This window comes from Podarcis erhardii, assembly GCF_964252035.2.
Source record: "Podarcis erhardii genome assembly, chromosome: 15".
NCBI lineage: Eukaryota > Metazoa > Chordata > Lepidosauria > Squamata > Lacertidae > Podarcis > Podarcis erhardii.
In genome coordinates this window covers 11,879,147-11,897,517 of record NC_138505.1, presented here as the reverse complement: position 1 = coordinate 11,897,517, position 18,371 = coordinate 11,879,147, and the positions used below count along the sequence as shown (strand labels likewise).

Sequence of the window (18,371 nt, the reverse complement as noted above, 5' to 3'; positions counted from 1 at the left end):
TTCCCTGCATCTGCAAAATTTAGAGGGGCCATTCCAGGTTTTCCTGCCTACCAGTTCCAGAAGGGAAAAAGGAGGGGGAGGGGCATAACCTATGTAGGTCCAGGCTATCCACTCTTAACACAAGGCAATAAAGTGAAACCCTTCGTCCCTGTAAGGAGCAACACACATGCACCAAGTTTTCCCCAAACAAGCTCCCTCACACGCAAAAGGGAAAAAAAGAGAGGAGAGGAAGGTGTGAAGAAAACAGCATTTATTTATTTTGTTGCTATAAGAACCAGTAAGAGGTTGACTTAAAAAAACCTGACTTTTTTTCCTCTCCAAACCATGTACAAAAAATGGGCTTGTCAAAGGCTTGAGGGGAGGGGCAAGAGTAGCCATGTTTACAGACAGCTGGGGCTGCCCCTCTTTTCCCAGATACATGGGTATTTGGGACCAGAGGGCATTTAAAAAAAAAAAAGGGGGGGGGAGACATAGAGACAAAAAAGAAGAAGGAAAAACAGCTGCAGGGGTGGAATGGAAGTCACTCTGAAAGGGGTTCTGTATTTCCCCAAGTCCATGCCATCCCTACAGTCTTCTCCACCCTGACCCCCAAACACACACACACAGAAGAGGGCACAACTTGCATTTACAGTGCTGCCATGGGGAGGGGAGGGAAGTGGTCAGCTTTGTGCGCAAGTCTGAATTGTTAGGGGAGGGTAAAAAAAGGAAGGGAAAACGTGGAAATTAAAAAATACATATATATATAAAAAGGGGGGAAATGAAGGGTGTCCAGTATCCAACTTTGCGGGGGGGGGGGGAGGGAAAGAGATGCCCCCCTCCCGCCTGCCCAATCCCAGCAAACGCTTGGCAACTGGAGCTCTGAAGTTCTCTCTGCCAGACAGGCCTTGGAGGCGGGAAAGGGGTGTTGGTGTCGGGTGAGATGGCTACAAGGATCCTAGAGGGGGCGCCAGAGAAGCGACAGCACTCAGTCTTCCAGGATGATGGGTTCGCTGGTGCTGGCAGGATGGGCTGGGGGTACGGGTACCAGAGGAGCTGCCACAGGCCGGAGGGGCAGCACCGACTTCACCTTGAGCGGCAGGTTGGGCCGGCGGGCAGCACGGCGCATCTCCAAGTGGCTCAGGGCCTTGCGGAGCGCCCTGGGGGAAGGAAAGCAGAAGGGGCGCAGGGCGTCAGGGGCACAAACACTGCAGAGCCTAACCAAAGAGGACAGGCCATATGTGGTCATGCAGCGCCTCAGAAGATGATGGAAGACGCAGTGAGCAGCCTGGCAGGGCAGCGCCAGAATCAACCCCTACACCTGGCCGGCCCAGTTTTTGTGGGGCCCATAAACAATATTTTGTTTCAACCCATCCCAGCACCTACTGCCGCTTGTATTTTTTAAACTCCCTTTCCCTCCAACTGCAGCTCTGGCCTGAGATTGGGATTGTCTCTAAACAGCATCAGACAGGGTTTATAAAACCTTGTTGCCAGTGCCAAAGCTACACAACTTGTAGCATCTGACATTTCTGGAAACAAAACCTTTTTTTTAAAAAAAAGGAAAAGATTGTGCCTTGGGCACAAACAATTATGAGGCATAGGTTGTTGCTTCTGTGACAGAAGCTGTGTATGATGGCTAGGAGGAACATACTTCCACATGCCTGGGTTTCTGAACTTCTTTGCATCCATTTTAAAATGTAGAAGGGCCATTTTCTAGACCTTGTTGGTGCAATGGGGAACAGCAGAAGCACACACTGGGGCCTCGTGCATAGTTCCTTCTGAGCTTTTGGCACCTGACACTCTTATCTAAAATCTCCAGAATTTAATGAAAACCCAAAAATATTGAACAAACAAATCAAGTAAAATCTACATTTCTTTGCACATTAATCACACCCTGTTTGTGGCAGAAAGGTGGAGGAGAGAGAGAATCTACTATTGTGCAACAACCTGACTAAAATTTCCCAGGTGAATTACAGGCTGGGTTGCTACCTCTTGCCCTAGGGCCCTTGACCGTCTGGAAGAGTGGAGCATCTCTCTGCGCCCAGAGTTCTTGCAGAAAAGAGGGGTGGTTAAGTGGGTAAATGTCCCAAGGACATTATGTAGCACACAGCAATAGCTGTCAGGACTTGCGGGGAGGGAAGGGAATTCCATTTTTTATTTGTTTGCTCCTGGTAAGAAAACTGGCACAAAACTCCATATCTGAGGCAGGGGCCCTGAACAGAAGAGGCCAGTACCAACCCTGTGCCAGAGAAGGGATAAGCTAAACACCCTGCCCACTGCGCCACCCTTTCCATCGCCTTCCTGCTCACCCCAACTGCGGTTTTTTTTTGGTTTTAAATCCCTTCCCCAGTACCTGGTGTCCTTGGTAGCCACAAAAACGACTGGGTTGGGGGCGTCGGCCGGGTTCAGCTTCTGACGCTTGATGGCAGGCTGAGTGCTCGACCTCATTCCGGAAGTCATGGGCCGCCCGTTGGCCGAGAAGGGGAGCCCGCCCCCTGCCACCTGCACCCAGTCGCACATAGAGCTATCAGCGAGAGGAAACCCCAAAGGCAGTGTCCACCTCTTGCTGGCTCCCGCCCTCCTCCTCCATCCTGAGTCAGTCTCACCCTGCCCCGAAATGGGAGGGGGAGTCTTATGCTGCCTGGCTGGGGGAAACTGGCTACCCATCCTCCCCACCAACTGCAGAGAGGAACTTAGAGAGAGAGAGAGAGAGAGAGAGAGAGAGAGAGAGAGAGAGATGTAGGCCCAGAAAGAACAAAGACCCCCCAGAAACAACATATCCCTTCTCTCCCAAAGAGAAAAAGAAAAAGGAGTTATGGGAAGTTTAAGTAGCATCAGCCACAGTGAACAATAACCATTTTGCAGTTTGTTTTTTAAAAATATTATTTACCTTTTCTGCCCCTTTTAGGGTTTCAAATGTGTGGGTCTCCCCCTCCCACAAGCACACAAAATAAACTTTCAGAACTGTAAGGTGGTACCCACCCAAGCTCCACTTAGAGAAGGCTCACTGATTTCAATGGAACCAATTTGGTTGTGTTCATTCATTTAAACAAGTGCACTCTGAGTGGGGTTAACATCGGATACAATCCTTTGACACTCTCTACTATGCCTGCTGCTATTACACCCCTTCTCCCTGCCCAAGGTCTCCATAACATCGCACTCAATCACACCCAAATGCTACCGCCGCCCTTCGATGCCCACCTTCCAGAGCCCAGCGGCACTCACACTCTCGTACGCCCGCTTGCCCACGATGCCAGCCAAGCCTCGGTTCGGGGTCAGCTGGTTTCTGTTGATGGGCGTCTTGGTGCCTCGGGGGGTTTTTGGTTTCAGGGGAGCCTGTGCAGCTGGAAGAACAAGAGCATTGTCTTAGGTGGGCAACTGCTGAAGAGAAACACAGGCTTTCCCCTAGTAGTCTTGCTTCCCATTTTTTGGAAGTATTTTTTTTATAAACATCTGTTGTTTTTGGAAGGAGAAACTAGCTTGTTTGGGCCAAAGCTTCCTCTCTCCCCTATTCCAAGACACCAGACCGACATAATAAGAACCTAAGAGCCTGGTTGCTGGATCAGGCCAATGGCCCATTTAGTCCAGCATCCTGCTTTCACAGTGGGCAACCAAATGCCCATAAGGAAGCCCACAAGCGGAAGCTGAGTGCAATAGCAACTCTCCCCACTTGCAATTCCCAGCAGCCAATATTCAGGGTTGTGGACTGGTCGGTGGGGGTGTAAGCAATTCCTTAAGCAATTCCCATGATTTGGAATTCACAGCAAGTCAGGATTGTCTGCAAATCATGGTTTGGAGGAAATCCCAGTTAATCCCAGTCATATTTTTGCTTGATTTGAACATCACAGCAAAACCATAGAAGGGAGAGGGGAATTCATACGTGAGAAAGGAGTGCACAAACCTGTGGCAATAACTGCGATTTGGAGATCAGGCCAACGTCAAGAGATATGAGACATAAGCCCGCCCCCTGTCTCCTTACCTAGCTCTTTGACAATGGTAGCCAGCGGAAGCCGCACCAGAGGGTGAATTTTGAGGGGCGTCTTTGCGGCCTTGGGAAGCCGGATAGAGCCTGGAGGGGAGAGCAAACAACAGGAATGAGATCTGCCAGCTCCTCTGTTGTTCCAAGCAGCCCTTCTCCACCACACACACAAAACATACACTCTGCCTTGATGGCATTGGCGTTGATGGGTGCGTATGGACGACGGGCAGCCCGACGCGGCTGCAGGATGTCCCGGCACATGCGGCGTGCAATGCGGGTCAGCTTGGTGGTCTGCAGCAGGAAGGTCTGCCGGTTCTTGGCTAGAAGCTTGGCCCGGTTGGCGCTGGTCGTGTAGGGAGAGAGGCTCTGGGCTTCTGGCCGAGACATGTGGCCCCGGGAGTGTGGCTCCTGGAAAACGGGAGAAGGGGGCAATATGGTGAGGTCCCCGCTCAGCTTGCAAAGTGGATGCCCCCGCCCCCAAAAGTAAAGGGAATAGGAAAGAACCAGCATGTGGCAAGATGCCAGCTACGTCAATGACAACATAACAAAAAGAGGCCAGCACTGTACCACCTGCCAATGTGGTATCAAAATCTAAAAAGCCAACCATTTGTTCCTGGGCAAAGCTGCTTTCATGAAGCGATAAGAACGATGTGGCCAGGAAATCCTATAAGCAAGGTCCCCTTCACTGTTAAATTTACTGCTGCTAGTAGCCATTACAGGTAGAACCCAGAAGAATATAGCAATTTTAGAGGCTTCGGTGAAGACAGCAAATGTTATACTTCAGGTTCAAATCAGGGACTAGCGATACTAGAGCAGGCTTTACCGTGACACTGCGGGCTGCTCCCTCGAGCTGTGTCGGGGTCTTCAGGCCCCCGTATTTCTTCCAGTAGATCCAACAGGAGGCACACAGGCGGCACTGCATGTTGGGGGGACCCCAAGCATACCACTGTGCTGACTGGGTGGCTGTGGGGCAAAAGGGAGGCAGAGCGGTCATGGACTCAGACAGGTGAAACCCTAGATCAGGGGTCTGCAACCCGCGGCTCTGGAGCTGCATGTGGCTCTTTTACACCTTTGCCATGGCTCCGGGGCGGATACTAGCGAGGGGAGGAGGCGCATTGTGCGCCCCGACACTCCCCACTGTGGCGGGCGCTGTACTGGCTGTGACGTCGCATGGGGCGGTGCGTGTGTTAGTCACGCACCATCCCGACATCACCTTCCCGCCCGCCTGCCCGCCCCATTGTAAGGGACATGTACGCTGGTCACTGCATTGAAAGGGGGCATGTACGCTGGTCACTGTTTTGAAGGGGAGTGAAGAACACACACACACACACACACACACACACACACACAAAAAGGTAACTTGTTAATTTAATGTTTATTTCTATGACGAGGAGTAATTCTGAGGGGTCAAACAAAGAAATAATTAAAAAAAGTGACAAAAAAGTTATTTTTCTAATGATGAGTTTTGCGGCTCCCTTTTTTTTTTCTTCGGAAACGGGTCCAAGTGGCTCTTTTTGTCTTAAAGGTTGCAGACCCCTGCCCTAGATCCTCTCTCTCTCCCCCCACCCCAGGTTCGGAGGCAAATAACTCAGGTGGGTGAGCCAACACAGAGCCCACCCACACTGGGTGAAACACTGCAACGCTGTTGTCAGAGTTACCACTGATGAACAGAAACCAATTTGCACTGTGCTTGTGCCATTTCCCTGTCCTCAGATATACAATGTGCCCCCCCCCCCGCAGGTACTCACTGTGACAGCTCTCGCAGGTCAGCCCCTTCTGGAAGCCAGCCCCGTTCATGCCAGGCTTGGAGCCCACAGAGATGATTTGGTTTGGATTGGGTTTTGTGCTGGGTGGTGTGGAAGGGATGGGGGAAGAAGACAAATGCTGTTAAAGAGGCCAGGCTGAACTCTGGACGCATCTGTCCCTGCTGGTCCCTGAGGTGGGTGGGGAATACTCACTAGGTGGGGATGTACACCTGCTTCAGCTTGCTGTCAGCTTCTGCTGCTTTCAACCTTTTCTGTAAGGAAAAGAAGAAAGTGGGAAGGTCAAGAAGTGCTGCCTTTCGCAGGGTCTCTGCCTGAGTCCCACGTTATCAAGGCCACTTGGTTGGGGGGGTGGTCCACAGGCAGGTGCAGCCTCTGGGCAAGGAACAGGACTCTCCCACCCTGGCCACGGTCCCTTCCCCCCTTGCTGCCAAACCCCAAAAGCTCTGCAGAAATCAGTTCACCCACTTGCTGGATGTATCGGTCCGTGGTTTTCCACATGTAGTAGAACTGCACAATGCTGGCAAGGGACTTCCACGGGAGCTGCAAGAAAGACAAGACTTCAAGGGAACGCACAGTTACTGGCCCAACCCACCAGTTTGGGGTGGGGGGTGGGGAGCCGGCATTTGACCCTGGGCAGCCCTCCAGTTGGTGGGGATGAATTACAGTTAGGGAAGCAGTTGGAATCTGGAAGAGAAGGAACTCTGCACACCAAGTTTTCTACCTTTCGGAGTCCACAGCTCCCTTGACCAACTACATTCTTTCTGCGGCTCCCCTTCAGCCTGCCTGTGGGCAGTCCAAGGTGGAGGCGAGGCTTGGGAACTACATTTCCTGTGAGGTGCGCTTCGTAGGTATTGCTATCCTTGCTTCTGCCACGCGTGGCCATTTCTATCAATCTTATACACACAATCTAATCTATCTATTAAAAGGAGGTAGGAAAGGAGAAGGGAGGGACAGAGGCTGGCACTGCCCATGGCTTCCCAAACCATCATCCAAGGCGTCTCAGGGTGCCACGGCACATCAGTACACAATACCAGTTTTACAAGCATCCCAAAGACTGAGTTCTGGGGCAAATTAGAAACTGGGTCTGTCTGCTTATCAGGAGAAATTGATTATGTCCCTTTTCCAAGAGTGGGGGAGAAGACACCCTTCCCAGTTTTGGGGGAAACGGAAAGGGAGGGGGTAAAAAGTAGAGCCACCGGAGACTCTGACAATTATTTTCCATCATAACCCCAACTCACAAAGTCCTGCCGGATGTCATTGAAATCTTTGCCATATTTCTCCAGGGCCTCCTCAAAGAGCATGGCTTCGGAAGCCGACCACTCCTCCATCTCGTCCCTGCACAGCACAGGACCTCCTTGGGGCACCAGTGTTGACATAGCCTTGGCCAGGTCGTAGCCATTCCGCTGCAATGTATCCATTGCATGGAACTGCCAAGACAGAAGGGGACAGAAGAGATAGAGAACAGGAGGCAGTTGTGCGACTTGGGATTGTGCAGTCTGCTGAATGTAGTATGGGGTCAGAACTTAGGTTTCCTCAGAATCTCAGACCCTCACATCAGCTCAAGGAAACTTAGCTGTAATAGTTAGACGCAAAGTTTGAATTGAGAAACCATGATTTGCAATCGGCTAGCAAACCAGACCATGGTTTGTTAAGCAGATTGTGCTATAGTTTGGTGCCATGTCTGAATCAACAAATCTGAATTGTAGCCACTGCTCTGCCTCTGGAGGCCTCTGCAGATTGCTGAGCAGATTGGGGCCGGGGCCAGGGAGCAGGCAAGCAGCCTTACAACCATGGCTTGCTCCTTCTAAGTAAGGAAGCTCAAAGATCAGTTGATTCCAGTGGTAAACTATGGTTAACATATGCTTTTGTGTGGTGTTTGAATTGAGCTCCTAGTCCTTATGGTTGCAAACACAAGCTTGAAAACAATGCTAGAGGGGTGTTTGAATATGGATCCAAATGTCAGTAGAAGACTTCCTTGTCTCTCACCTGTCTTAACTGAATAAATTATACCAAGCTGTTTTGTTTTTTGTTTAAACAGACAGTTTTGTGAAAATAAGTGAATTGGCATGGTTTTAAATTAGCATTTTGCAAATCTGTTGTATCCAACAGAGCAGACCTACTGTAATTGATGGATCCAAGTTAGTAATGCCTAGTAACTTCCATGGATCGGAGTAGAACTGACAATGGATTCAACCCTTGGCTCTTCCCGACCTAGGGCTTGGGTGCTGTTTTTTTACCTATACATAATATACAGCACTGCCCCACCCGTCATGCCCCACCCACAGCTATTGCCCTCCTCTCCCTCCTCGCCCCCTTACCAGCGTGATGTCACGGGAGGCGGCAGCTGCGCTCATGTGAAGGCTGGGCTGCCGGATGGAACTGCTGCAGTCAAGGGCGCGAGCGAAGGTGCCAACAGCCCTGGCATTGAAGGAAGAAAAAGGAGGGTTAATGACCCGCAGGAGCTGGAGCTAGACTGGCAAGAGGAGCCACAACACCCCCCAGCCGGATCTCACCGAGCCACCACAAGGAACTGGTCAATCTGCCGGTCAGTAAGAGGGTTGTCAGGGTCCCACACCTTCATTTCCATCTTCTGCTGGTTTCGATTGTCTGATTCTCCTGAGGGAGAATGAGAAAGGGGTTTGTCAATGCACAGACCACCATGATCCCACCAACTGAGGGAAGTATTTTTCTTTCTTTCTTTTTGCTCAGTGATCAAGGTGTGTGTGTGTGTGTGTGTGTTTTCCTTGCTCACCTTCCGCCAGCCGCTCTGGGATCTCTGCCTGATACTTGCAGCCAACCCGGATTTCACCCTGGTCAGCAAGAAGAGTCTTCTGAACTGGGTCGAAGACCAGCGAATAGAAAAAACAATCCTGGGAGGGACAAGGGACATGGCAAGTTAAAAGGAGGTACCCTTAAAACCCTCAGTCTCTTCAGTTTCTGGCGGTAGGAGGATGTCTTCACTCCTTCTGCAAAGCCTAAAGAGAACAGAAGTGGGGGGCTGCCTTCCCTACTGTTCTGTTTGATGGAGCTGAGGGATGATACTCTCTTATCCCAAGTCCAGAACGCTGGGACTCTGCAAGAAGCCACCTTTTTACAAGAAGATTCCTTTTTACGCAACCCGCCTTACCTCTTTATCCAGGTACTGGCTGAGGATGTCTGTCTCGTTGAGCAGCGTAACACTGCATTTCCCGCTGCAAAGAAAAACAGAACCTGCGTCTAGTCTAGCAGCTCTCTCAACTGTGTGTGTATGGTTGTTTGATTTTTTTATTAATAGTGTTATACAAATATAGTGATATATAACAATTGTCTCCAGCCCCTCCTCACCGTATGTGGGTAGCGGGCAGAGACTCAAACTGGCGTGAAAGGAAGAGTTCCCGGTGTTTTAGCTGGTGCCGCTGCTGTTCCGACACTGAAGGCTGTTTGGACTCTTCTTCAAATTCTCCTGTTTTGGGGTGAAAGAGGCAGAAGGTAACGGTGTTCACTTCCAGGAATTCCATCTCCCCCAGAAACTGCAAAATGTGGCTCCTTTGACTTAGCCAGCAATTATCCCAAATCAATATGGAGACTACTCAAAAGGTTAAAATCAAGTTTTTCAAAATACATAAAAACCGGATTGCTGGATCAAATCAAGGGCCCATCCAACCCAACACTCCGCTTCCAATGGCAACCAGTTAGACATATATGGAAACTCACATGCAGTGCAGAAATGCAATGGCCCCTCTCCTGTTTCTCTCTAATGTCTGAGAGCCAGGGTGTCAATAGTTAAGACACAGGACTTGGAGAGTGTGGGTTTTAATATTTGCTTGTCACAATGTTCATTGGGTGGCCTCTCGTTCCATCACACATTCACACCCAAAGCCTAAAATCACAGCACTGTTGTGAGTTTAAAATGGGGTTTGCATCCCTGAACTCCCTGGAGGAAGGCTTGGATCCAATGGTGATAAATTAAATTCAAACAGGTATACTGCCTTTGAACATGGAGGTTCTATTCTTAGTATCATCCTCCCTCTATGAGCACACCAGGCTGTAGAACAAAGAGAGAAAAGAGAAGCACTTCTGCCAAGAGACCAGCTGCCTTTAGCTCTCCCACAAAGTCACCTAGCAAGGGTGATGCCATCAGGCTACCCTACATTGTTTCCATCCCAGCTGGTTGTTTTAAGTACTACAGCTTTAAGAACTGGTCCTGAGCTTTCTTTCCACCCCTTGTTAGTCCCCATCCCTTGTTCCTTGTGTCTCATATCTTGCAGATAGTTACCCTGGAGGCAGAGATTGTCTTACTGACAACTGAACATCATCACAGGGCAGCTCACAACATAAAAATACAAAATGAGAACACAAAATACATAATAAAACAAAACAAAACTCCCTTCCGACAAACAATAATAAGCTATTCTAGGAACCTTTTCTGGTTGAAGAGCAAGGTAAAAAAAAAAAGAAAAAGTTTGTCTAATCCTCTTTTAAAAGCCACATTGGTTGTAGTCCACCACCACATCCTATGGCAGCGGCTTCCATCGTTTAATTAATTACACATTGCGTGAAAAGCCTTCTGTCTGCCCTGAATCGACTACCTCACTTTCATTGGGTGTTCCTGAGTTCTAATACTATGAGAAAGAGATAAATATTTTCCCTCCTCCACCTATAATGACCCCCGACCCAATTGATTCCCCCCCCTCCAAAAAACCCCAACTATTAAAGCACCTCAGATACTCCAACCTTTTGATCATTTCCCAGCATAGATCTAGCCATGTTTACTCAGGAGTCTATTGACTCCAATTGGGCTTACTCCCAAATTAAGCAGAATTAGGATAGCAACCCAAATTTTCCCTTTTTATTAAAAAAAAAGAAAAAAGAGCAGTGCCCTACTCGCTGCTGTCAGAGGGTCGTCATTTCCGCTCCCCTCTCCAGCAACACAGCATGTGCCTGCATGCCAGTTTCTCTCTCTGTCTACACACACACACACTCACTCAGCCACCCTCCTGGAAGCAGCCAAGAAGCAGCGTCCACCAAGAGGCGCATTGTTCTCCCAACCCCCTTCTGCTTCTCAGAACTTGGCAGAGTCCCAGGGAGGGACTTGAAGGATGCTTACTCCACCCTCCCCTCCCGCCCCTGCTTTTTGACTCAGGAAACCCTCTGCAAAGGAAAGGTGGGCCTGTGGATTAGAGGCAGCCTTGAACCAGCCCTCCTCCTCCTCCTCCTCCTCTGGCCTGATTGGACAGAGTCAAGGTCACAGCCCCTGCTCCAAGAGGCCAGGAAGCCCTAAGCAGTCATGCAAGCTCCTCCCACCCCATCCTACTTCTGTTAACCCTTCAGCAGCTGGCGACTGTGCCAGGATTCAGAGAAGGCTAGGCTTTACAAGGGCCAGAGGCAGATGTCACCTCCTGGCCTTCACCACCAGGATTCAGTTCCGCAAAGACCCTAAAGGCCCCTCTCCAACGGCAGAAAAGCATAAAGGTTCCAAACCTACATGCACCTTATTCTCCTATCGGACCCCTGCCAAAGTTTTTAAAAGAGTCAATGTGTTATGCAAACAGCCAGCAACTAACTGCTGCTCTGTATTTTGGATCTGTGAGCAAGCAGGTGGAGAGAAATAAAGACACCCTCCCCCAGGTCAATCTGCTTAAGTCTCCACTTCTGCCAGAATAGAAAGAAGCTTCCTAGGGCTCTCAGATACAACTGCTCTGGGAAAGAGGGTAGGGCAGCCTTTCACACACTCCTTTCTTGTTTTCTCTTTCTAGGCGGATTCCCTCCTCCTCTTGCTCCAGCCTGAGGGCAACAGCTCCCTATCCACCTCTGTGCCTCTCCTCTCCCCCACAACCTCCTCCAGCACAGCCGGTGTCACCAGAGAGTCTGCCAAAGGCCCATTCCCAGACACACAGCCCACGCGCTACCCAGCCCAACAGACCCGGTGCAACATCTCGCCCCCCCAACCCAAATATACTCTGCAGCTACTGGCTCTAAAGAATACGCAAAGCACACCAGGGACCCCACTACTCACGGGCATTGCTGTCGGCTAGGCTGTTGAGGCTACTGGATATATCACGCCGTCGAAACAGGCAGACCACTTTGGCCTCCACATTGCCATTGGCCGTCTGGGAGTAGAAGCAGAGGGGCAACGCTGTTTATTAGTGGGCAGGCAAAAGTGGCCTCAAGATCTTGTTCTTATTTATGTAAGGCATTTCTATACCACTTAATCATTAGCCAGTCTAAGTACATAAAAGTAAACACAGAGAATGAAAACTCGTCATAAACCTGAACATCAACACTACCTTAAAAATGCCCATTGGAATAAGGAAGTATTTGCCATGCACCTGAAGGGTGCCTATGTAACCTCAAGAGGAAGAAAGCTCCAGAGGCCCGAGACCACAAAACTTATGGCTTCTGAGTCATGGGGACTACCAGGATCCTTTTCAAGTGCCTCACCACACCCAGCAGCTTCCTACTTCACCCCCCATGTTCCCCCGGCTCCCAAATATCCTGGCTTCCTTGGCTACAATAGGTCCAGCACCCCCAAGGCATGCAGCCCAGCACCCCCCTACCCCATCTCTCTGCCTCCCACAACCAGTGCTGTCATTACCTTGTTGAGCTCCTCAATGCGGCGGACGAGGTAGGGGTTACTAGAGGAATTCTCAAAGTAGACATAATCTGTAAGAGGGGCAAAACAAAAGGCAATGAGGGAGTGGAAGCAGCAGCAGCTGGAAAGCAGGAACATATTCTCAGGAGACACTGGCTCCTGAAACAACAATGTAAGTGGATGTTTAAGGTTTTTTCCTCCTAGGGTGCTCTGTGGTCTTCCAGATGTTGCTGGATTCCACCTTTCATCAACACTAGCCAGCATGGCCTATGGTCAGGGATCGGAGGAACTGTAGTCTGGAGGGCCACAGATTCCCCAACCCTGCTTTAAATGCTTCATGGATATTATTTAAGCCAAGGCAGGTACACTTCAGGACTGTGGCTGTGTACACACCATACCTTTAAAGCACATTCTGATAACTGCAATTTATTCTGGGTGCTGGGAACTGTAGCTCTGTAATGGATAAACTACAGCTCACAGGATTATTATTTTGGGGGGGAGGTATGTGCTTTGAATGTGCATCAAAAGTAAGTTGTGCAAGCAACCTGTGCTGTTTTTTATTTACACGAGACCTTCAAAGTCCACCAATTAGAAACAGGTGCAAAGCACTGCCAGTGGAGGAGGCATTGGTAATGCTCATTCCTGGAAGTTGTAAGAAATGACCTCCTACAAGTCCTTTCACATGAAAATTTGCTCCTGGTTTCTCCCCAGGCTTTACTCATTTCAGAAGCCTATTTGAGGGAAGGTGGGGAGCTTTTTTTGTTGCTGGTTTTGTTAAATAATGAAGTGTCAAAGACCCTTGCTGAGCTACTGCAAATCATCCAGAAATCCATCAGGAGGTCTCAATCACCTTCTGTCTGTCCCTGATTGGACAGATCCTGATAGCCCCTCTGTAAAATAGGCCAGAAGGACTATTATCCCTGTTATGCTGTACAGATAAGGGTCTGAGGCTGGGGAGATTGTTTAATACTACCTGGCAAGTTCATGGCTGAGCTGAGATTTGAACTAAAGACTTCCCCATTTACAGCCCATGCTCTTGACACCTCCAGGAGTTGTCATAGATACACCTCAAGAATATATGAAAAGCCTGGCTGGATTACTTCAAAGGCCATTTGCGTAAAGTATCCCATTTCCCACAGCAGTCTACAAGAATGCTTCTAAGAAGTCTTCAAGCATGTCACAAAGGCAACCACCTTCCCTTGCAGACTGCCTTTGAACATGGGAGGTTCTGTTCATTCACCATAGCTAGTAGCCATTGCTCAAGCACATACAGTGGTACCTCGGGTTAAGTACTTAATTCATTCCGGAGGTCCGTTCTTAACCTGAAACTGTTCTTAACCTGAAGCACCACTTTAGCTAATGGGGCCTCCTGCTGCTGTCACGCTGCCGGAACACGATTTCTGTTCTCATCCTGAAGCAAAGTTCTTAACCCGAGGTACTATTTCTGGGTTAGTGGAGTCTGTAACCTGAAGTGTATGTAACCTGAAGCGTATGTAACCTGAGGTACCACTGTACTGCGTATAGGAATACTATATCCATCAAACCCATCAAAGTGCCTTAGGAAAAATATGAAGATTTATCTAATCTAGGTCAGCCCATCCCATTTTATCCAGGACAAAGACTATTCAGTACTTCTCCCCTCTGGCCCAGCCTCAAGACTTGCCACCCTGCAGCTCAGCCTCACCCTCCACAGCACCCTCTGTCCATTCCACCAGAAGTCCCACACTCAGAGCTGTGAACCTCCCACTTCTCTGCAGTTATGCTCTGTGTACCCCCATGGAATTTGACAGCAAGATGAAGAGTTCAACATAAGCATCTTTCATTTCCCAATTTATAAAGCAAGCAGAATTTGAACCTTTAAAAAGGTGAGCCTGAAAGCGCTGGGTGGGGGGAAAAGCCTACTGAAGCTGCAGAAACCAGAATTTTCTAATGGAGGTGTGGTGAAACTTTGGACTTCATATGTTGCAGAACTACAGCTCCTATCATTTCTGGCCATTGGTCATGCATGCTGGGGCTCATAGGCATTGTAATACAGCAACATCAGGAGGACTAAAGGTTCCTCACATCTATTCTAATAGTTAGGGAGGGACTGGGAACCTTTGGCTCTCCAATGATGCTGTTGGTCATTGAGAATTACAGTGGTACCTTGGAACTCGAATGGCTCCATTCTCAGATGTTTTGGCTCCTTGGAACTCAAACGTTTCAAAAGTCGAACAGTCTTCTGGAACGGATTACATCTGAGTTCCTTGGTACCACTGTATTGGATTTTGTAATCCAGCAGTTTTTGGAGGGACACTGGTTCACCAACCCTCATGAGGGAATGAGGCTTCAGTGCCCTGCTTCTCCCCATCATTAACAGAAGCACTACATGCAAATTTCCCTGATCTGCATACTTCTTACATGCTACAAAAGGCAGGCTGCCTCCACACAGAGTTATAGGGTGTTTGTTTTTTGTTAGGTGCAAATCATACCTATCAGTGGCTAAAGCCAGGGAAAGGCTAGAAACCATTCTGTCTAAAGTGTTTCACAACTATATTTGAATCTTTATGACAATCACATAAAAGCAAGCCAATATCACCACTATGGGAATGCTGAAGGTGAAAGCCATCGTGCAGAAGGCCGGCCAGCCACACAATATAAATATATATCATCTCTGATCTCCAGAGTAGCCAAGCCCCAAGCCCCAACCCAGGTGTGGTTGCCAGTCATTTGTCTGACATGTAAGAAAAGGTTTGGTTTTGCCTGCTGCGCTTCCGCAAGGCCTATTTCCACCACTACCAATAAGTTCTTTGTTTTCCTACCAGTACTAGCCACTATAAGCAATACAGTATATGAGTGACTCAGATTCAGCCCACATTAAACAGGAGGTGGTGGAGAAATTAAGAAAGGGGGGGGAGTCAGGCTTGGAGAGAGAGTCAGGTAACAATGGGAGGGCAAGCAAAGGGTGGATGGCAGCCAACCATTTGGCTGAAGTAGTTAAGTCTTCAGAGAAGGGGCCTAGAAGAGAGGGGAATTGTCACCAGGGAGAGGGAGGATATTCCAGGCCAAGGGAGCCGCAGGGTGGTTAAAGAGATAGATAAGAGTGGGAAGAGGTGACTAAGGGGCCCAACAGCTTGTGAACAGGAGAGTAGGAGGGAATGAGGGCAGCAGGTTTTAAATGCAAGAATGAGAAGCTTGAAGGTGAAAGGAAAAGAAAGGGAGACAGTTAAACATATGCCCATCCAGCCCCTTATTATCTAATCAGACTGCAAGTAGCATGTTTCTCTCTCTCTCCTGTGTGTGTACATGCACATGAGTGTGTATATGCCATGCTATTTTTCTAGAAAAAATAGGTGCTGGAGCTGACTATGAACTTCTCCCTTGTTCTCTTAGAATGGCAATGGCACCCACCTGAGACGTGCCAGAGCTGAGCTCCAGCTGAAAAAAAGCCCTGTGGGTATGTGTCTTTCCTAGCCTTGCTACCGGAGCTTTTTGAACCTGGGTCCTTCTGCAAGCAAGCTGTGCCCTCTATCATTGACCTATGGCCCTGTGAGGCTGGGAATTCTGGAGGCACTGATCATGGCAAGGGGAAGAGTGTTCTAAACTGACCAAAGATGAAAAACACTGGGTTGTTTCCAGCTAAGTTGTACTCAATGAAATAAATGAACCTTTGCTAGTCACTATGAAATTAAATAGGTCTACTCTGAGTAGGAATAACATTGGCTACAACCCTAGTTCAGCACCACAAACCCCAAGGAGATGCCTCCCGGAAGTCTGTAAGCAAGGCACCATAGAAATGGCTCTCTCCAGTTCTTTCCCCCCATCATCTATATTGCTTCTGACTATGGAGGTTCCAGCACCTCACAGACTCTTAAAACCAACTCTCTAGCATCCTGTTCTTAACTCCGCACACAAACCACTCTCCTTGCCTCCCCTGCCCCCCAGTCTGACAGGCCCAGACTTCTAACTAACCCCAGCTGAAATCCAACAAGACCCTTTGCTCAACTTCTAAGTTGTGCGGCCCCTAAGTGTATTATGCCCTTCCCCATCTGTTTCTTCACTCCCACTCTCTCCCAGAACCAACCACATCCTCCTCACACCTCCCTGTACAACTAACCAGATCTTGACATTTCTACCAATACTTAACACCCCCCCCCAATTTCCCACCAGTCTGGTCTTGTTTCACCCACCCACCCCAATCTTTTGGACCTCACTTCTCTACCACCACATCTGAGACTGAAAACAGCTCACCCTCTTCTCACTTGCTGCAGCCAACTGTTTAGCAGGGGAGAGAGGAAATTATCATGTTTCCCACCATACTTTAATTTTAGTGTCCCCCTCGCAAATTCTTTCACCCAAATTCCAAACTCAAACAAGGGTTGGCCAGACTCTTAAACCACCACCTCTCCTCAAGTTAAACCTTTTCCCAAAGGCTTTGAATTCTTAAGCCTACCCCATCCACCACATAAGTAGGAGAGTCCTCCAACGAACTCCTTCATGCCCCCAACTCCCCTGCCCAGCCCCATATCTTATCCCCAGTACCCCAACCTATTCTTTCACACTGACCTCCAATATGCACACATCCATGTGCATTCACACAAACAAACCCCTTGGGTTTCCAATCTTTGTGCTACTACTTCAAACTAGACCTCTTAACACCTTCCTCCCTATACCTCTTTAATATTCCCCAACCTTCATATTTCTATTTTTCGCCACCCTGCCCCACATGCACTTTTAAGTCCCACCACTACCACTATGCCTGCTACTTCTTAATTTTACCACTTCCAGTATTAGCCACCCCCCCCAAAAAAAAATCCTCCCTCCACTCAATTACCTTAAAACAAACTATTTCCAAATGCTATCCCACTATTTGGAACAAACCCTCTTGGTGCCCCCAGTATCCCAAACCTGTTCAGACCCAAGCGCCTCCATGTATTCCTCACCAACCTCAAACTACCCCAAACTATTTTATTCAACAACTCCCCTCCCTGCCCCTTAGGAAAACCCTTTGCCCCACAGCACCCCAATTTAAAGTCAGCCCACCCCCCAACCTCCTTCACTAACCCCTTTTCACTTTACCAAAACCACCTCCCTTCAAGTCTCCATCCCACTGCTTGGAACTACCCCCCCATTCATTTCACACACACCCAAACACCCCACATTTCTTTTGCATCCCCCTTATTTCTTCAAACCCTTTTACCCCCAAAACAAGGTAGTTCGGCCAGCCTCCTTGCGCCTCTCAGCAACCCCCCAGATCCACAACCCAGCCCCCACAACTAACTTTATAAACACACACACACAAAACTCCACCATACTCCCCATGGTGGTTTTTTTTTAACCCCCTCCTTCTCACATTACTGTACAAATAAACTTAGTCCCACTTCCTGGGTCCAGCCCCCCTCCCTTTAGCCCCCCTGCCCCCCTCAGTGAGACAAGGTCCCCTCCCCCAACTCCTCAATGCACCCCCGACACCCCCTCCCCCACCAGCCCTCTCTCTATCTTTAACCCCTGGTGCTGAACCCCTTTAGCCCCCCTCACCTATTAATTTCCCCTTCGTTCCCTGCCTCTCCCCCACATTCCCCCCTCCAGCCAGCAACCCCTCCTCCCCTCGTGTCTCGCCCCTCCCCCATTTTCCCCCCACAGGCAAAAAAAAAAAAAAGCCTCTCCCCCCGCCCCCCTCTCCTTCCTTACCGCCCACCCGGTACATATTGGCCGCCATGACGCCTGTGGGGCGCTTCGACTCCTCCCGGCCCGGCCCGCCGCGGCCCCCTCAGGAACTCCGGGCCCGGCCGCTCTTCATCGCCTCCCGCCGCCGTTGTCGTCTCCCTCTCACGCAGCGAGCGCCGGCGCCGGCCAAGCCTCAAGTCCTTCGGGAACCTCCGGAAAGCCCCCTCGGGAATCTTCGGAAACCCTCGGCTTTTTCCGGTTCTCGCTCGTCGAAAGAACACGCCTTTCCTTACAGCATCTCGGGCTTTTACGGAAAAGAGGTCGGAAAGAGACGGGGATTTCCCCGGCCAGTTTTCCCCCTCCCCCAATACTACCAACGGATGAATGAGGGCGACGTCTGCTGACCATACCCGGAAATGGACGAGGGCCACTC

The 18,371-nt window shown here is 49.4% G+C and overlaps 1 protein-coding gene across 3 annotated transcripts; it reads right to left on the bottom strand.

The window, feature by feature from the left end:
- Positions 1-233: 233 nt before the first annotated feature.
- On the bottom strand, positions 234-18,130 carry MTA2 (metastasis associated 1 family member 2). 3 transcript variants are annotated; one of them, XM_081840983.1, is made up of 18 exons: positions 17,963-18,130; positions 12,296-12,363; positions 11,717-11,810; positions 9,046-9,163; positions 8,849-8,912; positions 8,474-8,591; positions 8,235-8,337; positions 8,040-8,139; positions 6,960-7,148; positions 6,187-6,261; positions 5,914-5,972; positions 5,704-5,801; positions 4,779-4,918; positions 4,135-4,363; positions 3,956-4,045; positions 3,178-3,320; positions 2,330-2,478; positions 234-1,136 (listed from the first exon to the last, which is right to left on the bottom strand). In XM_081840983.1, exons 1-18 carry the CDS (start codon positions 17,988-17,990, stop codon positions 965-967), a joined length of 2,037 nt encoding a protein of 678 aa, XP_081697109.1. In that variant the 5' UTR covers positions 17,991-18,130; the 3' UTR covers positions 234-964. The 3 variants fall into 3 exon arrangements, with proteins under 3 accessions (XP_081697109.1, XP_081697110.1, XP_081697111.1); XM_081840984.1 differs by having other exon boundaries at positions 3,202-3,320; XM_081840985.1 differs by lacking the exon at positions 2,330-2,478 and having other exon boundaries at positions 3,202-3,320.
- Positions 18,131-18,371: the final 241 nt, after the last annotated feature.